We start from the raw sequence: 17,720 nt of genomic DNA, 5'->3' as shown, positions 1-17,720 counted from the left end.
AAGGACCAGTATACTTCACTAAAAGCCAAAGTTAGACTCAGAATCAAATGTAAACTAGAAACCATGGGAAGCCTGGGTGTAGTACGGTCCTAAAAGACTTTCCACATATCACAGGCAGACTCTTCACCACACATGAAAATAACCACTCTGCCTTGAAGTGTTTGCAAGAGCAAGACCTGCGTGTGTAGCACCAGAGGCAGCTTTAGGAACAAGATAAAAAGAAGCTGAAGTATTCAACTTCTAATTCTTTTTTGCCCTGTGCTTCTGTAAGGAACTCTGTACTCCAAACCATGTGATCCATCTAAATATTTACACTATGAGCACTATTAAAACTCTCCTCTGAAGCCATTAAACAGCATTTTCAGCAAGTGAAACAGAACAATTACTATTCAGATTAGTTAGTTTTAACCTGCCTGCTCCCCTCAACTGCTCTTCGTGCTCATGAGAGCCTCACAGCTGGGATTTTGGGCAAAAGTATGAAAAAAATAATCAAATACCTACTTCTTTTTTTTTTACCCTTTAGAAAACAGAAAAAGTGGGAAAGAGGAAGAGAGAAAGGAGGAATCCAATTAGGAATTTTTCTTTTTAATTACTACTTGAAACACTGCCACACAAACTAGCAACCATGCACCCAAGAGGTTTTTTGTTCATCTCTCTGGTCTCCGCAGCAATCTTTTCCTTCCCCTCCCACCAAAGTATTACCCATGCTCAGAATGCTTTCTCTTCTTTCATTCAGACTTATCTTTGCTGTTACAGCTTTCTCTACGCTTTCTAGTACTGTAAACTCAATCCTGATTAAGACACAACCACAACAATCTTTTAATCAACATACCAGCCACTTTCTCCAGTACCAGAATAGATTGCTCCCAGTAATCAACTGGGAAGTCCTCTTTCAAGCTTACTTACTCTGACTTTAAAATAAACCTCTGGACTACACCTCAACTTTGGGAGAAAAAGAGAACATGTTAAAGAAATACTCCAATGAGAGAAGGAAACATCGAAACACATACAACCCAAACTGCGTGTATCGTTTCAGATCCGCATCTCCTACAGTGCCTATCAGTGCCCAGCAGCTGCTCAGTAATTCAAGGAACTGGAGAGGAAGAGGAATACAGCAAAAACAAATACTTACAGCCATTATTAACTCAAAAGGGTGTTTATACACCCGTACGGGGGACTGGTACTTCTGCACCATGGCTGCAGTCAGTCAGATCAACTCAAACCTGGAAAAGAAATGTTTAAAACCATCTGTCAGAGGTAGGAAGCCATTTTCAACCTCCTCCTACACTTCTCCAAGTCTACAGGAAATCCTTCACCGTTCCTTCCCTTATTTTTAAGGGGGTGCAATGGGGCCCTGGAGCGACGTGTACTTTTTGTCAGAAGTGACTTCTCACTCCTTCCAAAGATGACACAATTCGCACATTTTCAGACCGGTTTTAGTAACAGATCCCCCAACACGCTTTATGACTCCTCCTCAGGATGGTGAGATTTCCTGTGCGGGGCTGAGAACCAAACATTGACACATACCAGTTCAAGGCTGAAAAAGCACTGCCCGGCTCCCCAGCATGGTAACTGGGCTGCCTTGTTTACAGGTCACTCTAGGATTGGGACTGATTTATAATTTAAAAGGTTAAAAATATAAAGATTAAGAATATAAAGTGTTAAAAACTCATGTTTTGAGAGCGAAAGGGGAAAAAATTATCACTGAGGCACACCGAGGTGAAACACTCCATCGTTTCTAAATCATATTCATTAAAACTTTTGAGGGAGAAACTTAGAGAGATGGGAAATAAAAGCTTAAGAGAAACTAACACTTCAACATACAGCCTGAACAAATCCACTAGCAGCACAGACAGGACTCATTCCAAAGGCTTTTTGTGCCTGCCTTCCCCCAGCAAAGTGTTGGACCTGAGCTCCCTTGAATGTAATTACGGTTATTGAAGAGAAACTCTGGCAGGAGCACTCGCAGATGAAACCGCGGGCTGCCGGCCAAGCCCGTTTGGGAGAGAAACGGTTTTATTACAGCGAGTTAGCTGGTAGGGGTGCGTTGGGTTGTGTTCCTGACGAGCCCTCACGTTACCCACAGCGCTGCTGGATTGCTGTGAGGAGCTCAGGAGCCGGGCAATGGGCACCCGGAGCAGCCCGCGATGAATTCAAGACTCTGTGAGGAAAGTTCAGCCGGCATCCCGCTCCGGGGAGGAATTTACCCGTGACTACCCCGCATGTTTTTTTAAAAAAACCACCTGAATCATCAAAAAAAATCATCAAAAAAAGCCTCGAGCCCTCGCTAATCCTTCAATAAGGGGGCGGAAAAGGAGTTATACAACAAAGAAACTCGGCGCTCGTTTCCAGCGCTGCCCCCGCCCCGCCGGGCCCCTGCCAGGCCGGGCCGGCCCGGGGACGCTGCGAGGAGGGGGACGGGACCCGGCGGCCACCTGTGACAGCCCCGCCGGGAGCTGCTCCGCGCCGGGACAGCCCCGCGCTGCTCCGGGGAGCTCCGGACTGGGCCGCCCGCCCCGGGGATGGGGAGGAAGGAGAAGCCGGCGGCGGCAGCGTGAAGCCGGCCCAGGGCCCTGAGCCCCCCCCCCGCCCCGCCACCCACCGAGCGCCGTCCGCTCCCCAGGGCTCGCCGCCGGGCCCCGGCTCGCCGCCGTTAACGCTGAGGGGAACCGGAGGAGAGCGGGCGGGGGGAAACTCGCCGCGGGGGATAGCGACGGCGGGGCTGGGGAGAGGGGACGGGGCTGAGGAGAGGGGACGCCGGGGGAGCGCAAGCGGAGGAGTTGGGGTAGGGGAAGGCTGGGAGCAGCACCCGCGCGGAGACCCTTACCGCCTCCCGTCACGACGGCCGGCCCGGCTCTGGCCTCATGCCGGCGCGGGGCAGCGCCGGCGCCGGTTCCGGAGTGAGGGGGGGGCGGAGGAGGCGGGAGCGGGGGCAGCGGGGCGGAGGCGCGGCCGCTGCCGCCTGTTGTTAGTGACAGAGCGGGGCGGGGCTTGGCCCCCTGCCAGGCCTGCGCATGCGCGGCCGCCTAGCGCCCAGGCGGGAGAGGGCGGCGGGAGTCTTCTCCCCGCGCCTGCGCACTGTCGGCGGTTGTGGGAGGCGGCGCATGCGCGGGGCCCGCGGGAGCGTGAGGGGAGGGTTGGGTCCGACAGCTGGGTTAGGCTCTATGGGCACGTCCTTTCGCCTCAGCCCCCCTGAGCATCGCTTGTGTCCTAAGCCCTTCCTCTCTCCCCTCAATGTGAGGGTTTGGCACCCTCAGGGGTCTGTCTGGGTACCAGGAAGGACGTGAGGTTAGGCAGCGATACCAGGTAGTCTGTGGCACCTGGCGAGGCAGCAGGCACGATGGAGGGGTGTGAGGCCCCAGGCTAGCAGCCACAGCATGGGGCAGCTGTGGTGGCGTCACTGGGTGTTTTGGTGCCAGGCCAGGGAGAGCGAGCACTGGAGAGAATCTGCCCTGTAATCCCAGAAGGTTCGGAGTTGGAAGGGGCCTCAGAGCAGCATCACCCAGACTAAATCACACAGGACACATCCAGGAGGGTTTGGATGTCTCTGGAGAAGGAGACTCCCCAGCCTCTCTGGGCAGCCTGTCCCAGGGCTCTGCCACCCTCACAGGGGAAAAGTTTCTCCTTATATTCCCATGGAGCTTCCTCTGCTCCAGCTGCACCCGCTGCCCCTTGTCCTGTCACTGCCATCCCTGAGCAGAGCCTGGCTCTGTCCTCCTGACTCTCACCCTTTACATATTGATAGACATTGATAAGGTCACCCCTCAGTCTCCTCCAAGTAAAGAGCCCCAGCTCCCTCAGCCTGTGCCCATATGGAAAGGCCCCACTCTGACCGGCCTCAGTCTTCAGCCAGCAGCCACCCAGCCTGGGTGCTTTGCACTTGGGGTTGCCTGAAAGAGCTCTTTTCTGCCTTAGGCCCAGTCTAGCATGGCTTAACTGTGATGTTACACCCAAGAAATAGGATTGGTTTGTACAGTACCAGCGTATCATAAACTGTGCTAAAATAAGGACTTGAAAGTTAGGGTCCTACGCCTCTGTTCCCTTCAGTGTCTCTATCAACATAATATTTTTACCCGGAACATGTTTTATTACAAAAGAAATGTTTTTACAAAACTGGAGTTATTACCCTGTGCCTTTTGGTGCGATTCTTTCTCTAAGGCAGCTGAATTTATGGTTCCTATTAACAAGCCATTCAGCTCCAGCTCTTTCCCTCACAAACTGTAACCAACGTTTAACCTTTGTAACCAGGGTGATGGGACCAAGGTGACGGGATTATTAACAACAGCAAAGTGAGGTTTGAATATTTACATACATTTTGCTAGCAACCAGCTTTGCTGCAGTGGCCCCTGGACAGTCCCAGCCCACCTGGACAATAGGCACAGGGACAGGTAGGGATGGCAAAGGCAAAACCATCAAGCCAAGGTGGAAGTGGTGTTGGGGAAGGCAGCGGGCCTGCCAGCAACCTGACTCTCATCAAAGGAGAGACTGGCCTTGACAACATCCTTGCATAGGAAAGTTACTCATGCTGAAGGAACACAGTGGCCTTGAAGGCAGGGGTGCAGACCACCCTGGCCCGGAAGGAGCTGCAGGAAGGTATTTGGGAGTAAATGAACATGTCATGAACCAGCCTTGATGAATGGTCAGCACAGCATGTATGCAGATAATTTTAGATACCATAGAGGAACTAATTATGCTTGGGCAAGCACCAAATAAAGAAATATAGCAAAGAATAACAAGATATGTTTATCAGAACCTGCTATATTTACTAACCAATCAACTTTATGAACACAGCGCGTGTATTGTGCGTGATCAGTGTATGTAACCAATTAACAATTGCCTATGTTTGCAGTAAAAAGGCGTATAAAATCTGTGTGATTTTTCTCAATAAACACCTTCACCTTGATTCATACTGAATTGTGTGTTGCCCATTGTTTTCCCTCCTCAAAGCGGGAGTTCTGTAATCACAGAATTGTAGGGGTTGGAAGGGACCTCAAGAGATCATCGAGTCCAACCCCCCTGCCAGAGCAGGTTCCCTAGGACATAATGTCACCATCCAGTTAGAATTGATGGCAAATGAGATAGAAGGCAGCCTGTAAGATTTCTGTAGCACAGATACCCATGTTACATAACTGTGACTGTGGTTTTGAGAGCATAAATGTGCGCATGTTGGTGGGCCAGGTGTGCATGTTGGGAGGAAAGATCCCCCGTGCACGCAGCACTGAATAAACCACTGTTGGCTTTCTAAATTGCTTTTCTGTTCAGAAAGTTTTCATTGCCATCAATGCAGTAACAAAACCACGTGTCTTTTAAAGTTAGTGAGAATAGTCTGTTGTCTAATCTGAGACTTGTCGTTACAAGAAGGTGCTTAATGCGTTGAGAAATTCTTTCTCTAAATCTGGTTTCTGTTGTGGGACTTGGCCAGCTGCCTTCCCTTAGCTGAAGTTAACTAGTTAATCTAGTAACTCTGTAATTAGATTGAGTTATCTGATTGATATTCTCTGCCATTATGCCTGTAATATCCTTTTCCTGCTCTGAAAGCCCAAGATAAAATCCTACCAGCATAGCAGGGGGAGGAATTTACGCCCACTCAGATTCCTCTCTGTTCATAACATTTCTCTCTTTAGGTTCTGGGAAGTGTTTTGATTCTTACTGACTGCCACTATTCTACTTACCAAATGGCCATGCAACCAGAAAAGCTTTATTTAGATTTCTAACTGTATTCAGAGTATATTAGTAAAGGGAAAGTGTCGAAGTGGAGTCCATAACTTAATGTCTAAATCAATTGCAGTCGGTCTCTTGCCTGTTTTCTGCAGAAATAGTGATGTTAACAAGATGGATACAGAAAGCGAAAGTAGTATATTCTTAAATTTTTCTGTTATAGTTTATATTCCTGTTACATCCTCTGCTATGGAAGCTCCAGCAGTGCATAGTTAGAAGGGATACAGATGAAGAAACAGTTGGGTGAAGTGTTTAAGGAATGCTGTGAGGCATGCTGGAGACTGGAGCCCAGAGGGGACAGGCTGAAAGCAAAAACCATTCAAGATTGCCAGCAAATTAGGAAAACACAGCCAGCTAGATAGGAAGGGAAGTTGGGCCTTCAGGAGGTCCATTACTCCTCACCATCTGACCTCACATTTCTTGGATTGCATTCCTTCACGTTAGGACCTTCAGTTACACAACTCAATGCCCAGTCACTTACCTTGTTGCACGTAATATTGCCATGGAAACGAATGAGAACTGTTGGTAGTCGATCCTTTATTGTTAATATTAACTAACTTAAAGTACAAGCGCCTGGGAGCAGCACAGGGCTGATGCATACAAGTACAGATGCAAAACACCTTGGGGCCTTGCTGCTCTATGGCAGTTTTCCATCACTGCCAAGACTAGGACCAGGGTAAAGTATCTCCAGACCAGCCTGTGTTCCGAGGTAATGCCAGTGGATGAAACCCAGCAGGCACTGAACTCTTGTGCTGAGATTTTTAGTTGGGAACAAACTGGCTTTAGTTACTGTAGCTCAGTGCAGAACACGTGAAGGCCTCTTACCTCTGTACAATTACTCGATTTATCTGAATTTTCCCATATGTCGTGGTGTGGAAAAGCCTTAAATGACCTTACAGACTGGAGCCCTCCATGTTTTGCTGCCACAAGCAGTCAGAAACAGGCTTTTGTTCCTTTCTTCTGAAAGTGACTGATAGGGAAATTGAATTGTTGGCTGGGCTCTGGCCAGAGACACCAGCTGCCAGCACTTGGACTCCAATAGCTGACATCAGAGCACTGACATAGTGAAGGTTACTCAGACCAACATTAGCAAATAGGACTAAGCCCTGATTCATAAAATCCAGGAATTGAGATGAGCGGGTGGAGAGCATCCCAGCCCTTATTCACACCCGCTCACTGCGAAGCCCGTGACCAGGCGAGTTCCTGCATCGAACTCAGCATCACTGCTCATGAGCAGGGCAGTGCTAAAGCAAAAGCAAGCAGGTGGTGCAGGGGGACTGCCAATATGGGAATAATTAAAGCCTGAGGAGCTACCAGACTTGTTCCAGTGCTGTTGGGTATATGTAAAGCCCAAGAGGCTTATAGTACAGCCTTGGGGGAGCGTGAGGAGGGGGAGACACCATTTTGGGCCCCCACAAGGTGATTTCATCCCATCAGGAGGTGGCAAATTCTCAAAGGAATCTTGCCTTCACACACCTGTTTTCCAGAATAAAGGAAAAACCTCCTCAGATAACTTATTTACTGAGGTGTTGTATTGTTGCTGAATTTGTCATGCTCGTAATACCAGGAGCTGGGGTTGGAAGCACGGAAGGGGCTAGGGGGGCTGTTGGGAATGCCGAGCTTTTCCCATTGCCGTTTTCTAACTGCCCCAGTGTCTTTGCCTCCCACAGCCCAGGAGCTCCCTGGACCTGCCTCGATGCCAACAGCCATCACATCTTTCAGCTACCTAAAGGACTGCCTGGATTTGCTCGGCTCGTTAATAACGCTTTTCAGTCCTTAGGAAAGCATCAGGCTCAGCCAAGAGGCACAGCAAACGTGAGGATGAATACATTGCCTATAAAAATACAAACAAAGGCTGCTTACTGTCCCTCTGCTTAATGACTCCAACAGTACAAATACTCTGATCTACTTCAGCAAGTGTTAAATCCAGCTGTTGGGTCTCTCCCCAGGTACCGGCTTTGTCCCTGTTTGCCTGTAAAGAGAAGAGTAAAAAGTAACAATTACTTATTATTAAAAGCATTTCACAAATCCAGCTCGTTTTAAAGCATGCACTGACCCACCAGTGCTGAGTTTGCACCCTGGGGGCAAACACCTTGGTGCTGGAGCACTGTCAGGACAAGCCCCAGCCAGCGCCACGCTGTCTGCATCCATAGCTCATTCCTGTGTCCAAGGGAAAATGAGGCGTATCATTACGAGGCACTTGCACACCAAAATAACTACCAGTATAGCTATTTCAGGGGTTGTGTCTTAAATCACAGAGCCTGTGGATCGGGGCTGTGTTGGCAGCCTTCATCCAAGGATCTCCTAGAAAACACTTGGGGACCCGGAGTCGCACGATGCTGTTTGCAGGCCCTGGAAATGCTGCTTCTCTTCTCTGACCAGCAGAATCCTTTTCCATGAATCCTGTATCCAAGGCAATCTCATTATTTGCTGTACATGCTCGATCTGTTTGCTAGTTTCTTTTTCCTTACTGGGGGGGGTAAGAACCTTCCCCATGCTCTGCAGGCGTGCCTGTGGTTGGGAGATTAAAGCCAGCAAGCAAGGCGCATAAAAAGAATGTCACCCACTCGCAGCGCCGGCAGCCTGAGAGGAGAGTGCAATTGGGAGACAGATGGCCCTTCCAATTGAATTGTCTGCCAGTGATTCCAGAGAGTTCAGTGCTCCAGAAAAGCATGAGGCAGAGGGCATGGTGGAGCAGAGGGCACAGCTGAGCGGGGGGCATGGCTAGGCCGAGGGCATGGCTAGGCCGAGAGCATGGCTAGGCTGAGGGCTGGCTCTGGCCCGGGAGCTGGCATGCTGCAGGCAGCGGCTCTGCTGATTTTGACATAGCTGGGCCTCCAGAACCACTGGCTGACTCTCCGTCCATGTGCCGCACGATGGAAAGCCTGAACAGAGATTGATACATCCTCTATCCCTGCATAAGTGAACTGGCAGCGGAGCTCCTCTGAAGGGATCCCCACTGAGAGTTTGGCTTCATCCCTCTAGGGATGAGAGGTGGCACATCTAACACCTCCTGGCTCTGCGACCCCTGTACAAAGCAAGGTGTGTAGGACTTTCTTCTGAGGGCAGCTTCCAAATAGCTGTCTCAGAATAAGTCGGTTTAACGAAGGGGATCTCCAGCACAGGGAGCCTATTTGCAGCCAAGGTTTCAAGCTGGTAGGTACGGACTAATGTGTGACCACTGAATATCTCACATCAGCTGATGACCAGCTGTTCTGTTGGATTTCTTTTGGTCCTAACCAGCCTGAGTCTGAATTAAACCAGAACCCCGTGATGAAAAGAACCAATGTGCCCCAGTACAGGTCCCTGGACAGTGACTGCCCAATGTTTCCTTAGCGCCCCATGCCCAGCACCCCATGTGCACCCAGGCCTTTGCTGCACCACGAGCAAGGCGGGGGGTCCTGAGCCCTGGGAGGGAGGAGGAGGTCAGGCAGCAGCAATGGGAGCTGAGGCAGGACCCCCAGCTTCCAGGGCAGTGGAGGACTTTCTGCCCAGCCAGTTGTCCAAAGACAACATCCAGCTCAGGAAGCAGAAGAGGGTGCAAGCAGACAGGATGACACAGGAGGGAGATCACTCTATATCCACCATTAATGTAGCTCCAGCTAAACTAATTTTGACTTTGCAAGGGGGGCTGGACACCCCTTTACCACCACTCTGTGAGATGCAAGCTCCATGCCGGGTGAGCAACTCCCCATGCCTTCCCTCCCCATCACTGCTGTGGCCGCATCCAGCGACACGCAGAGAGCTCCAGGTGACTGCAGAAGGCCCCAGCGGGACACAGATGTAAGGCACATCAACAGCACAGACTAACCCAGGAGGAGGTAGGCAAACTAACTGCCAAAAATAAACCCCAACCCACCCCGGCTGCTGCGCTGTGCCATGGGAACAATGCTGTGCGTATGATCAGATTCAGCAGGACACAAGCAGCCTAAGGGGCTTTTCACATTTGGCTTGAAAAGGCTAAAAATAGCACCCCAAACCACATTCCTTTTTTGCATCTCCTCCTCCTGCTCTTATTCACTGGCACTTTTTACATGCAAAGCAGGATTTGGGATCCAAGGCCCCGGTAATTAGACTCCAGCCCGAGTGGAACAGCTGGAGGTGTTATTTTTACGGGTTATTAATTGACTCCATGAAAAAAACCCTGAGCCCAGCAAAGAGAGAGAGGCAGCGAGCTGCAGTCTGCAGCCACATGACGAGGTCTTAGCGACAGAAAAAGATAAAAGAGAGGGACCAGTTTCCTAAAGCCGATTAGTTAGAAGCAATTTCTCCAAAGCTAAATATAGAGGGAAAAAAATCCTCCCCCATCTTCAGTTCCGTTGGCGGAGATGAGAAAGCACACGGAAGGAGATGGAGAGAAATTTCATTTTTCACTTAACCCCCTCCTGGGCTGCACAGAGGGACTGCTGCTGCGGTGACACTCCCCACACTTCCAGCCAGATTCCTCTGACCACCCATCTCCTCGGCACTAACACCTGCAGCTACGTTTGCTCCAGCCATGAAGCCCAGGGCTGCTGAGCAGCATCACCACAGCGGGCAGGGGACCCCAGTGAGGAAGGTCTCAGTGCCAGCCCAGCCTCTCCCCCAGCACCACTGAGCCTGGGACAGGGGGGTGAGCTCATGGAGCCTCCATGTCCCAGCACTGCCCACCTCCTGTCAGAGGGGCTGAGCCACCCCACGCTGTCCAAAACCAAAGTGGGAGAGAGACAGGAGATGCCAGCTTTCCTTCCTCCCTGCCTTTCCTACAGCCAGGGACAGGAAAGGCTTGGGGACAGACAAAGCCCCCTGTGGCCAGGAGAGGAACCCTGTGTGAATGGCCAGGGTAAGGAAAAGCTCAGGGTGCTGGTGGCAGGAGGGAACAGGATCCTAGCTACTGTCTCAGCATAACCTACTGCCCATCTCCTCAGGGAAATAAATACCAGGTGACTCCAGCAGAGATGTCAGAAGAGAAGCCAGAAACCCCAAAGCAGTTCAGATTTACGGGAAATTAATTTAGCCCTTCTCTGGATGTTCACAGCCCTGTCCCCAAGACAGCACCTATTGCTAGTCCAGGCTGTGGCCTCTTCTCTCAAGCCCCAGGTTTAACTTCCCAAAATAAACCACGAGCATCCAGGGAGGTGAAGGAGCACCTCTGCCAGCGGAGAGGACAGCCAGGTTCCCCATGGCTCAACCAGGCCATTGCCCAGTGTCTGACAGCAGGAACAGCAGCAGCTCTGCACACGCTGCCACAGGGAGGGAATTCAGCATCAGGTGCACAACCCTGCTCAGGCTGGAGGAGATGCTTGTTGCTTGTGCATCCACAGGTCTGGCAGCACCACATCTCCCCAGGCTGCTTTCCCTAGTTAGCATATGCCATCTGTGCCACCATCACACCTGTGCCACCATCACACCTCCGCTGCCACCACCATCACACCTCCACTGCCACCACCATCACACCTCCGCTGCCACCACCATCACACCTCCCCACAAGACCCAGAGTCATGGTTGCACTTGGGGGACAGCAGAAGGGAAAGAAGCTTCTTCGAGGGGTGTCAGAAGCACAGGTGACCCCCTGGGGTTCCCCAAATCTTTCCTCTCCACAGCAAAGCACATCAAGTGAGCTGGAGGAGAGCGGCGTTCTTCTTCTATCCCAGCTCTATCCCTGCCCACGCAGGCGGCGGGATGGCTCCGTGCAGCTAACCATGAGACGTGATTAGTAAACAGATGATGCATTTGCACTGGGAAGAAGACAGAAAGAAAGAAAGAAAGGAAAAAAAAAAGGGAGAGGCAGAGAGGAGAGAAGCAGGGAAAGGAGCCCCATTTCGGGCCAGCAGCACTCGCGGAGAGCTCTTCAGAAATCTGCTGAGGAAGGCACTTCACAGCACGTGGTTTGGGCAGATCAATGAAGCTGCAACGCCGCCCGCCCCTGGCAGGCACACAAATCCACTTCCTAATGAAATTTACAGCAAGTGGAATTTAGGTCACTACTCGGAAGCATCCCCTTTATTCCAGGCAGCTTTTTAAATATTTAACAAATAGCTGTCTGGTTAAGCCCCTCACCTCTGGCCAGAAGGTCCCACTTGGAGCCACAGTAGATCTCTATGCTATGGATTAAAATTAAAATAGATAAAAATTTCAGCTTTCTTTGCTTGCTCCAACCCTGCATCATCTCAGCACAGTGACCGAAACCAGGTCAGCTCCAGCCGTGCAGCTCTGGTGTAGGGGGGGAGCGAGGGCCCAAGCGATGCTCTGTCTGTCTCCAGCCCACCCTCCCAAACCTGCTGTTGGGGACTTCATCTGCTGCTCAGGGAAGGCCAGTGCTAGAGCCAGACCTGAAAATGGCTCTCAGGGGAGGTGCTGAAAGCAGTTTCTTAGCAGAGGTGAGCCTTCGTGCAAGGCTGAGCGATGCCGAGGGGAAGGATCCGGGCTGGAGTGGTGGTTGCTAGTGCTATTCCCAGGTGTCCCACTGTAAAGAGAGCTGCTGGAGCCACTTAATGGGTGCTGGAGAGGAGGGAAAGGTGCAAGCCAGGCAGTTCTCCAGCTGTTCACCCAGCACAGCCCCAAACCTCCGTGCTCTCAATTCCTGCACAAATCGGCCATGCAAAGTTCAGCACTTTCCATAACCTGCTGACAGCGTTAACCAATTCCCGTCCCAGCACAAGGTAGGGACCTCAAAGCAGGGATTGGGTCCAGCAGGACTTTCCCTCGCAGTAAGAGCCATGAAATAATCTATTGAAAGAACCACTGAGCAGCCGTGAAACAGCCCATTGATGAGGTTAGAAGCACGAGACACAACTGCAAGGCTGCCTGTGCTCAGCACCCTGGGCTGATGTTGCAGAAGGGCTGAGAATGGATCCAAATCTCTCCCACAAAGCCACAACCAGCAGAAAGTTTCCCAAAAAGCCCCAGGACACGCAGAGGGTGACCTCACCACTCAGAAATGGAGGAGCTGAGAAGGCTGTACATGGCAGCAGGCTCAGACAGGCAGAGCCAGTGAGCCCGTGCTTCCCCATCACACAGAGCTGACAGAGGGCTTGGTGCTGCCAAAAGGCAGAGGTCTGCCTCACCCAGCACCCACTGGGACCTTCTGTGGGCCAGCCCAGCTTTAACCCAGCCACAGCCAAATGCTTTATTGCCGGGTGAGTGAGTTGCAGCAGTGAGAGCCAGCCTGAGCTGAGCATGGGGAGCACTGCAGCTCCCTCCCCACGGTGCTGGGCTGCTGGAACAGCTCCCATCCCATGTCCCCAGAGCAGCTGGAGGAACCACATTAGCAGCATTCGGGGGGCCACCATGTCTGGGACCTGCCAAAGAGCCACATTCCCTCCAGCAAGCAAAGGCCTTGCTCCAGAGCACCCTTCCTCTGGCTCACTGTCAGCAAGGGGAGCATGTCCAAGCAGATAGCACCCTGCTCTGGGACTCTGAGATGTGCTATCCACACCCGTGCCCGTGAGATGAGCTGTTCTTACCCGCTCAGGAAGGAACAGCACAAACAAGTGCACAGCTCCACCTTATCACAGCACACAGGGTGCAGAGGAGGCCCCTCCAAAAACATTACTCCTGCTTCTGTGGTGGGGTTGTGCTTGGGGTTGTGCTTGCAGAAACACAGGAGCCACAGCAGTGGCCAAAACACCTCCTTCCCAGCCAGGCAAAAATAACTGATGTGAGCTTGGGAAAGGCACTGCTCCAGGGGCCAGACTGCATTTGGGTGCAGCTCACAGACACCCACCATCCCTTCCCCTGTGTCCCTCTGCAACTCAGGCAGGGCTCACAGCCACCCTGCCCAGAGCTGGCCTGCTGGGGACACGTGCAATCCTCAGAAAAGCCAGGCTGGTTGACACTGCAGCAAGGGAGAGGGGGACAAGAAGAGGTGCTGGGATGGGACAAGGACCCCACAGGCCAGTCCTCTGTGTGTGACCACAGCACAGCCCAGTATCCCCCAGCAGACACTGGGGAAAAGCATTTCTCTTTTTACAGGCAGTGCCCAGGCCTTTTCTGGCCCATCCCAAAGTAAAACCTCAGAAGAGAGCACAGACTTGTTCCTGCAGAACCCACAAGGTCATGAAGATGTAAAATTAGCAGCAAAGGAATCCTGTGCTCAGCCAAGGAGCCAGCGTGGCCACAGGGAGCTGAGCAGCTTCCGCAGCACTTCCCATGAGGAACAAGCCCAGGGAACACACACAACCCAGCAAGGAGCACGAGGTTCCCAGCATGCTGGCCCCAGGCTGGGCTTGGCAGCTGCAGATGGGTGGAAATTCCCTCTGCCTACAAGCAGGGATGTGGGAGGCAGGGTTTATGCAGCGCTGTTAGCAAGGGAGTGTTTTACCTCCTCCAGGTACTGAGCCTGCAGCAGAGCTGCCTCTCCCCAAACACACAGGGAATAATCCCACAGCCCAGGGCTGAGCACCATCCCATGGAGCTGTGGCTGATGGTTGTGTAACATACAAGCCACTGCCAACAGGCAGAACAGGGATCACCCTCGGGGACATAATCCCACCACAGCCTTGCCGCCAGCACATCCCATCAGAGGGAGAAGCCTCCTGGGTTTTCCAGTTTCAGGGAAATCCAGGCGTTCTGCAGAGCTTCACACCCTCTAGTGGAAGCAGGAGCTTGGCACACCGAGATGCTCTCCAATCCTTCAGCAGCCAAATCCAGGACTGGATTACCCACAGATCCCCAGAGCACAGTGTCCACACAGCCCCAGGCACGAGTCCCCGGTGCCAGCACAGGAGCTTTACACCCCTACTTGTCCAGACGTGCACATTAAAAATCCTTCTATCTATACAAAGAAAGGAAGAAAGTCAGCTTAGAGAACCAGGTTTTATTCATGCTTACCATCTAGTCAGGCAAAACTACTTTCAGTGACCTAAAGAGACCACACAGGTATAACCAAACCACAGGGGCAGCACTCCCACTGTCCTGCAGATCTCCTGATCCCACCACCTGAAAGGAAAGAGGGACATTGTTACAGTGGGCACACTGCAGGGAGAGCTGGGCACAAGCACTGAACCCACTCAGAGGGTGCCCCAGGTAGAGCCCACAAGGCTGTCACCAGCAGCTTGTGATCCTGCACATGTGAGCTGTTTCAAAGCTAGCCCACAGGGAAGTCCTCAGCCTGGCAAATAACTCTGGTCTGGAACACGGGTCTGATGGGGAGAGAACTGGCTGAGGGAGCTGGGACTGCTCAGCCTGGAGAAGAGGAGGCTCAGGGGAGACCTTATTGCTTTCTACAGCTCCCTGACAGGAGGCTGTGGTGGGCTGGGGTCACGGCTCTTCCTGTAACCTCAGCAGCAGGCTAGCAAGTTACCTGTTCTTCCCTCCCCTCAGCTTGGGTTAAACCAGCTCACTGTCATGCCTGACAAATCCCAGTGCCAAGGTGAGGAAAGGAGGTGTTTCTGGGGCATGTCAGCAGCAAGGAAAGATCAATTCCTGCTGTCCCCAGCTGCACTGGGGGAGCTCGCTGAGCACTGGCAGTCGGCTGTGCCCACAAACAGCAGCAGGGTGTGATGGCAGAGCTGGAAGGAGGAACACCTCCATCCTCCAATCCTGGCTGGCACAGGAGCAGCCATCTGGGCTCACCCAACCCACAGCAGGCAGGGGAAGAGCTGCGGTGCCCGGCTCACAGTGCAGCCCTTCCCCACTCCCCTCCTGTGCTGGTGAGAGCCCTGGGACCCCAGCTGAACCCCCAGCTGCAGGAGGAAAACCAAACAGCAAAGGGAATCACAGGCATGACTAGAAGGGGAAATACACAGCTTCCCACACAGCCCTGCTCAGGTGAAGGACCCACCTACCAGCATTCCCTGTGGCTGTCAGAGTAACACCAGTGAGAAAGCAGGTGGGGGATGATCCGTGAGGCCTGGATCTGGCTCTGCCTTCAGCCCTGCGAGTCCTGCCTGCGGAGGGAGGGAGCTGTGGGTTTAACCTCGGCAGGCGGCGCCGGGAGAAGGCGCCAGCCGAGCCGGCCGATGTGTGCAGTGACATACATGACCATCAGCAGGCTGCGTGGATGCTCACACCTGGACTGCACGGGAGCGGCCCCGGCACGGCGCCGGGGGCTTGCTCTGGGGCACGGGTGAGGCTGGCTGGGTACGAGCCCACCCACCAGCCCCCCCCCAGCCCCGCGCCACCCCCAGACCCCCCCCCCCACCCCCGGTCCTCACGCACCTCGCAGCCGGCAGCGACGGGGGTCACCGGGCAGGGCCGGGCCCCGGCAGGACCCGCACGCCGCGGGGGAGCATCGCTGCATCCCGGCGGTGCCGCTCCGGCCCCCGCGGCCTCAGGCACCCCCCTGGACACCGGGCACGGCCCCCCCGGCTCCCTGCCGCCCCCCGGCTCCCCCAGCCCCAGGGTCCTCCCGCCAGCCCCCAGCGCTGCCCCTCACCCCCCAGCACCACCCGTAACCCCCCCGTACCTCCCAGTGCCCCCCCAGTATGTCCCAATAACCATCCCAGTACCACCAGTACCTCCCAGTCCCTCCCAATGACCACCCGTAACCCCCCCGTACCTCCCAGCGCCCCCCAGTATGTCCCAATAACCATCCCAGTACCCCCAGTCCCTCCCAATGACCCCCCCCAAGACCACCCTTAACCCCTCGTACCTCCCAGCGCCCCCCCAGTACGTCCCAATAACCATCCCAGTACCACCAGTACCCCCTAATACCTCCCAATGACCCCACCCCCCCGCCCCGGGACCACCCGTAACCCCCCCGTACCTCCCAGTGCCCCCCCAGCCTGTCCCAATGACCGTCCCAGTACCCCCCAGTCCCGTCCAATAACCCCCCCAGGACCACCCATAACCCCCCCGTACCTCCCAGCGCCCCCCAGTATGTCCCAATAACCATCCCAGTACCACCAGCACCCCCCAGTCCCTCCCAATGACCCCCCAGTCCCTCCGGCCCAGGCGCCCACCGCCCGCCACGAGGCCCCGCGCCGCCGGAAACGGAAGGGCGGGGAACCCACGGAGGCGCGGCGAAGGGCAGAGCGCCTCACCGAGCACTTCCGGCCCCCCGCGGGGGCCTCCCGGCGCCGCCTTAAAGCGCCAGCGCCAGCCGCTTCCAGCCGCGAGGCGTGAGCGGCGTCGCCACGGCAACCGGCGGGGCCCGACCGGGGCAGCACCGGGCCGCGGCCCTTCGGGGGGACGCTCCCCGCAACCACCCGGGCCGCGGGAGGGGAAGGACGGGGCCCGCGGCGCCTCCATAAAGCTGCAGAGGCCGGGGCGGCGGGGAGCGGGGCCGGGCTTGGCCCAGCCTGGCCCAGGCCTGGGTGCCCGGTGCATTAACGCCGCAGAACGGCGCTTTTGCAACCCGCAGGATGAGTGTAACGTCCCTCTGACCTCACACGGGGAATGAAGGACTCGCTGCCTCACCCAGAGCCCTGTACCGGCCTCTGAGGGGAAACTGAGGCACACAGCCTCAGGGTAAAGGGGAGACAAGGGACAATTGCCAATCGAGATGTGTCAATAAAGGGGAGCAGTTAGGGGCTACCTTAGGTGAGCAACAGAAGCGTAGAAGATGCTGTGTTTCACTCAGGAAGCTCATGAGGACTCTTGTGTTCAGCAGGGGGAAGCAGGACCCGCCAGACACACAGTGTGTACCGTATCCTGTGCTGCTGTGAAGAAGGTGCCTGGGCTCCAACTCCTCATCCACAAGCCCCCCCAAGGCCTGTTCCTCAGGAATACCTGCTGGAGAGTCACCAAGGCTATTGAGTTCTGCTTTCAGCTTCTCACAGCATCACAGCACTAGCCAGTGCTCCCTGCCAGGTTGCCCCTAGACCCTGTGGGACGTTCAAGCTAAGGGCTTGGATGTCACAGTGGCTGCTCAGTTGGCCCACCAGCCTGTCCCCACACCACACCAGGGCACATCGCCCTGCAGCTGAGCAGGTAGATGAGTGCAGCCTGTGCTGTGCCACCTGCACGCTGCCCACAGCCTGTGCTGAGCACTGAACTCTCCATCCCCTCGTGGCTTTCCTGCCAGTCCCTGTCCCTGTGCACACAGGTGGCACCCTGGTCCCTGTGAAATCCAAGGTCCT

General features: G+C 54.1%; 1 protein-coding gene and 1 long non-coding RNA gene across 3 annotated transcripts in view; both read right to left on the bottom strand.

Annotated features, from left to right (window-relative positions):
* Positions 1-1,195, bottom strand: part of SEC14L1 (SEC14 like lipid binding 1) — a gene marked incomplete at both ends in the record, with an annotated part of 40,627 nt that extends 39,432 nt beyond the window's left edge. Inside the window, one exon of the mRNA XM_084273524.1 lies at positions 1,133-1,195. Coding sequence (XP_084129650.1) covers positions 1,133-1,195 — 63 coding nt within the window. The remainder of the gene's footprint in view (positions 1-1,132) is intronic.
* Positions 1,196-14,500: 13,305 nt separating this feature from the next.
* Positions 14,501-15,999, bottom strand: LOC311199525. Of its 2 annotated transcripts, none has more exons than XR_014617769.1 (3): positions 15,859-15,999; positions 15,486-15,755; positions 14,501-14,637 (listed from the first exon to the last, which is right to left on the bottom strand). It is a non-coding gene; the product is annotated as an uncharacterized lncRNA (long non-coding RNA). The 2 variants fall into 2 exon arrangements; XR_014617770.1 differs by having other exon boundaries at positions 15,486-15,587.
* Positions 16,000-17,720: the final 1,721 nt, after the last annotated feature.

Source organism: Gallinula chloropus (assembly GCF_964237585.1).
Source record: "Gallinula chloropus genome assembly, chromosome: 20".
NCBI lineage: Eukaryota > Metazoa > Chordata > Aves > Gruiformes > Rallidae > Gallinula > Gallinula chloropus.
Note: the sequence above shows the minus strand (reverse complement) of the source record. Positions and strands in the feature narration are given on the sequence as shown.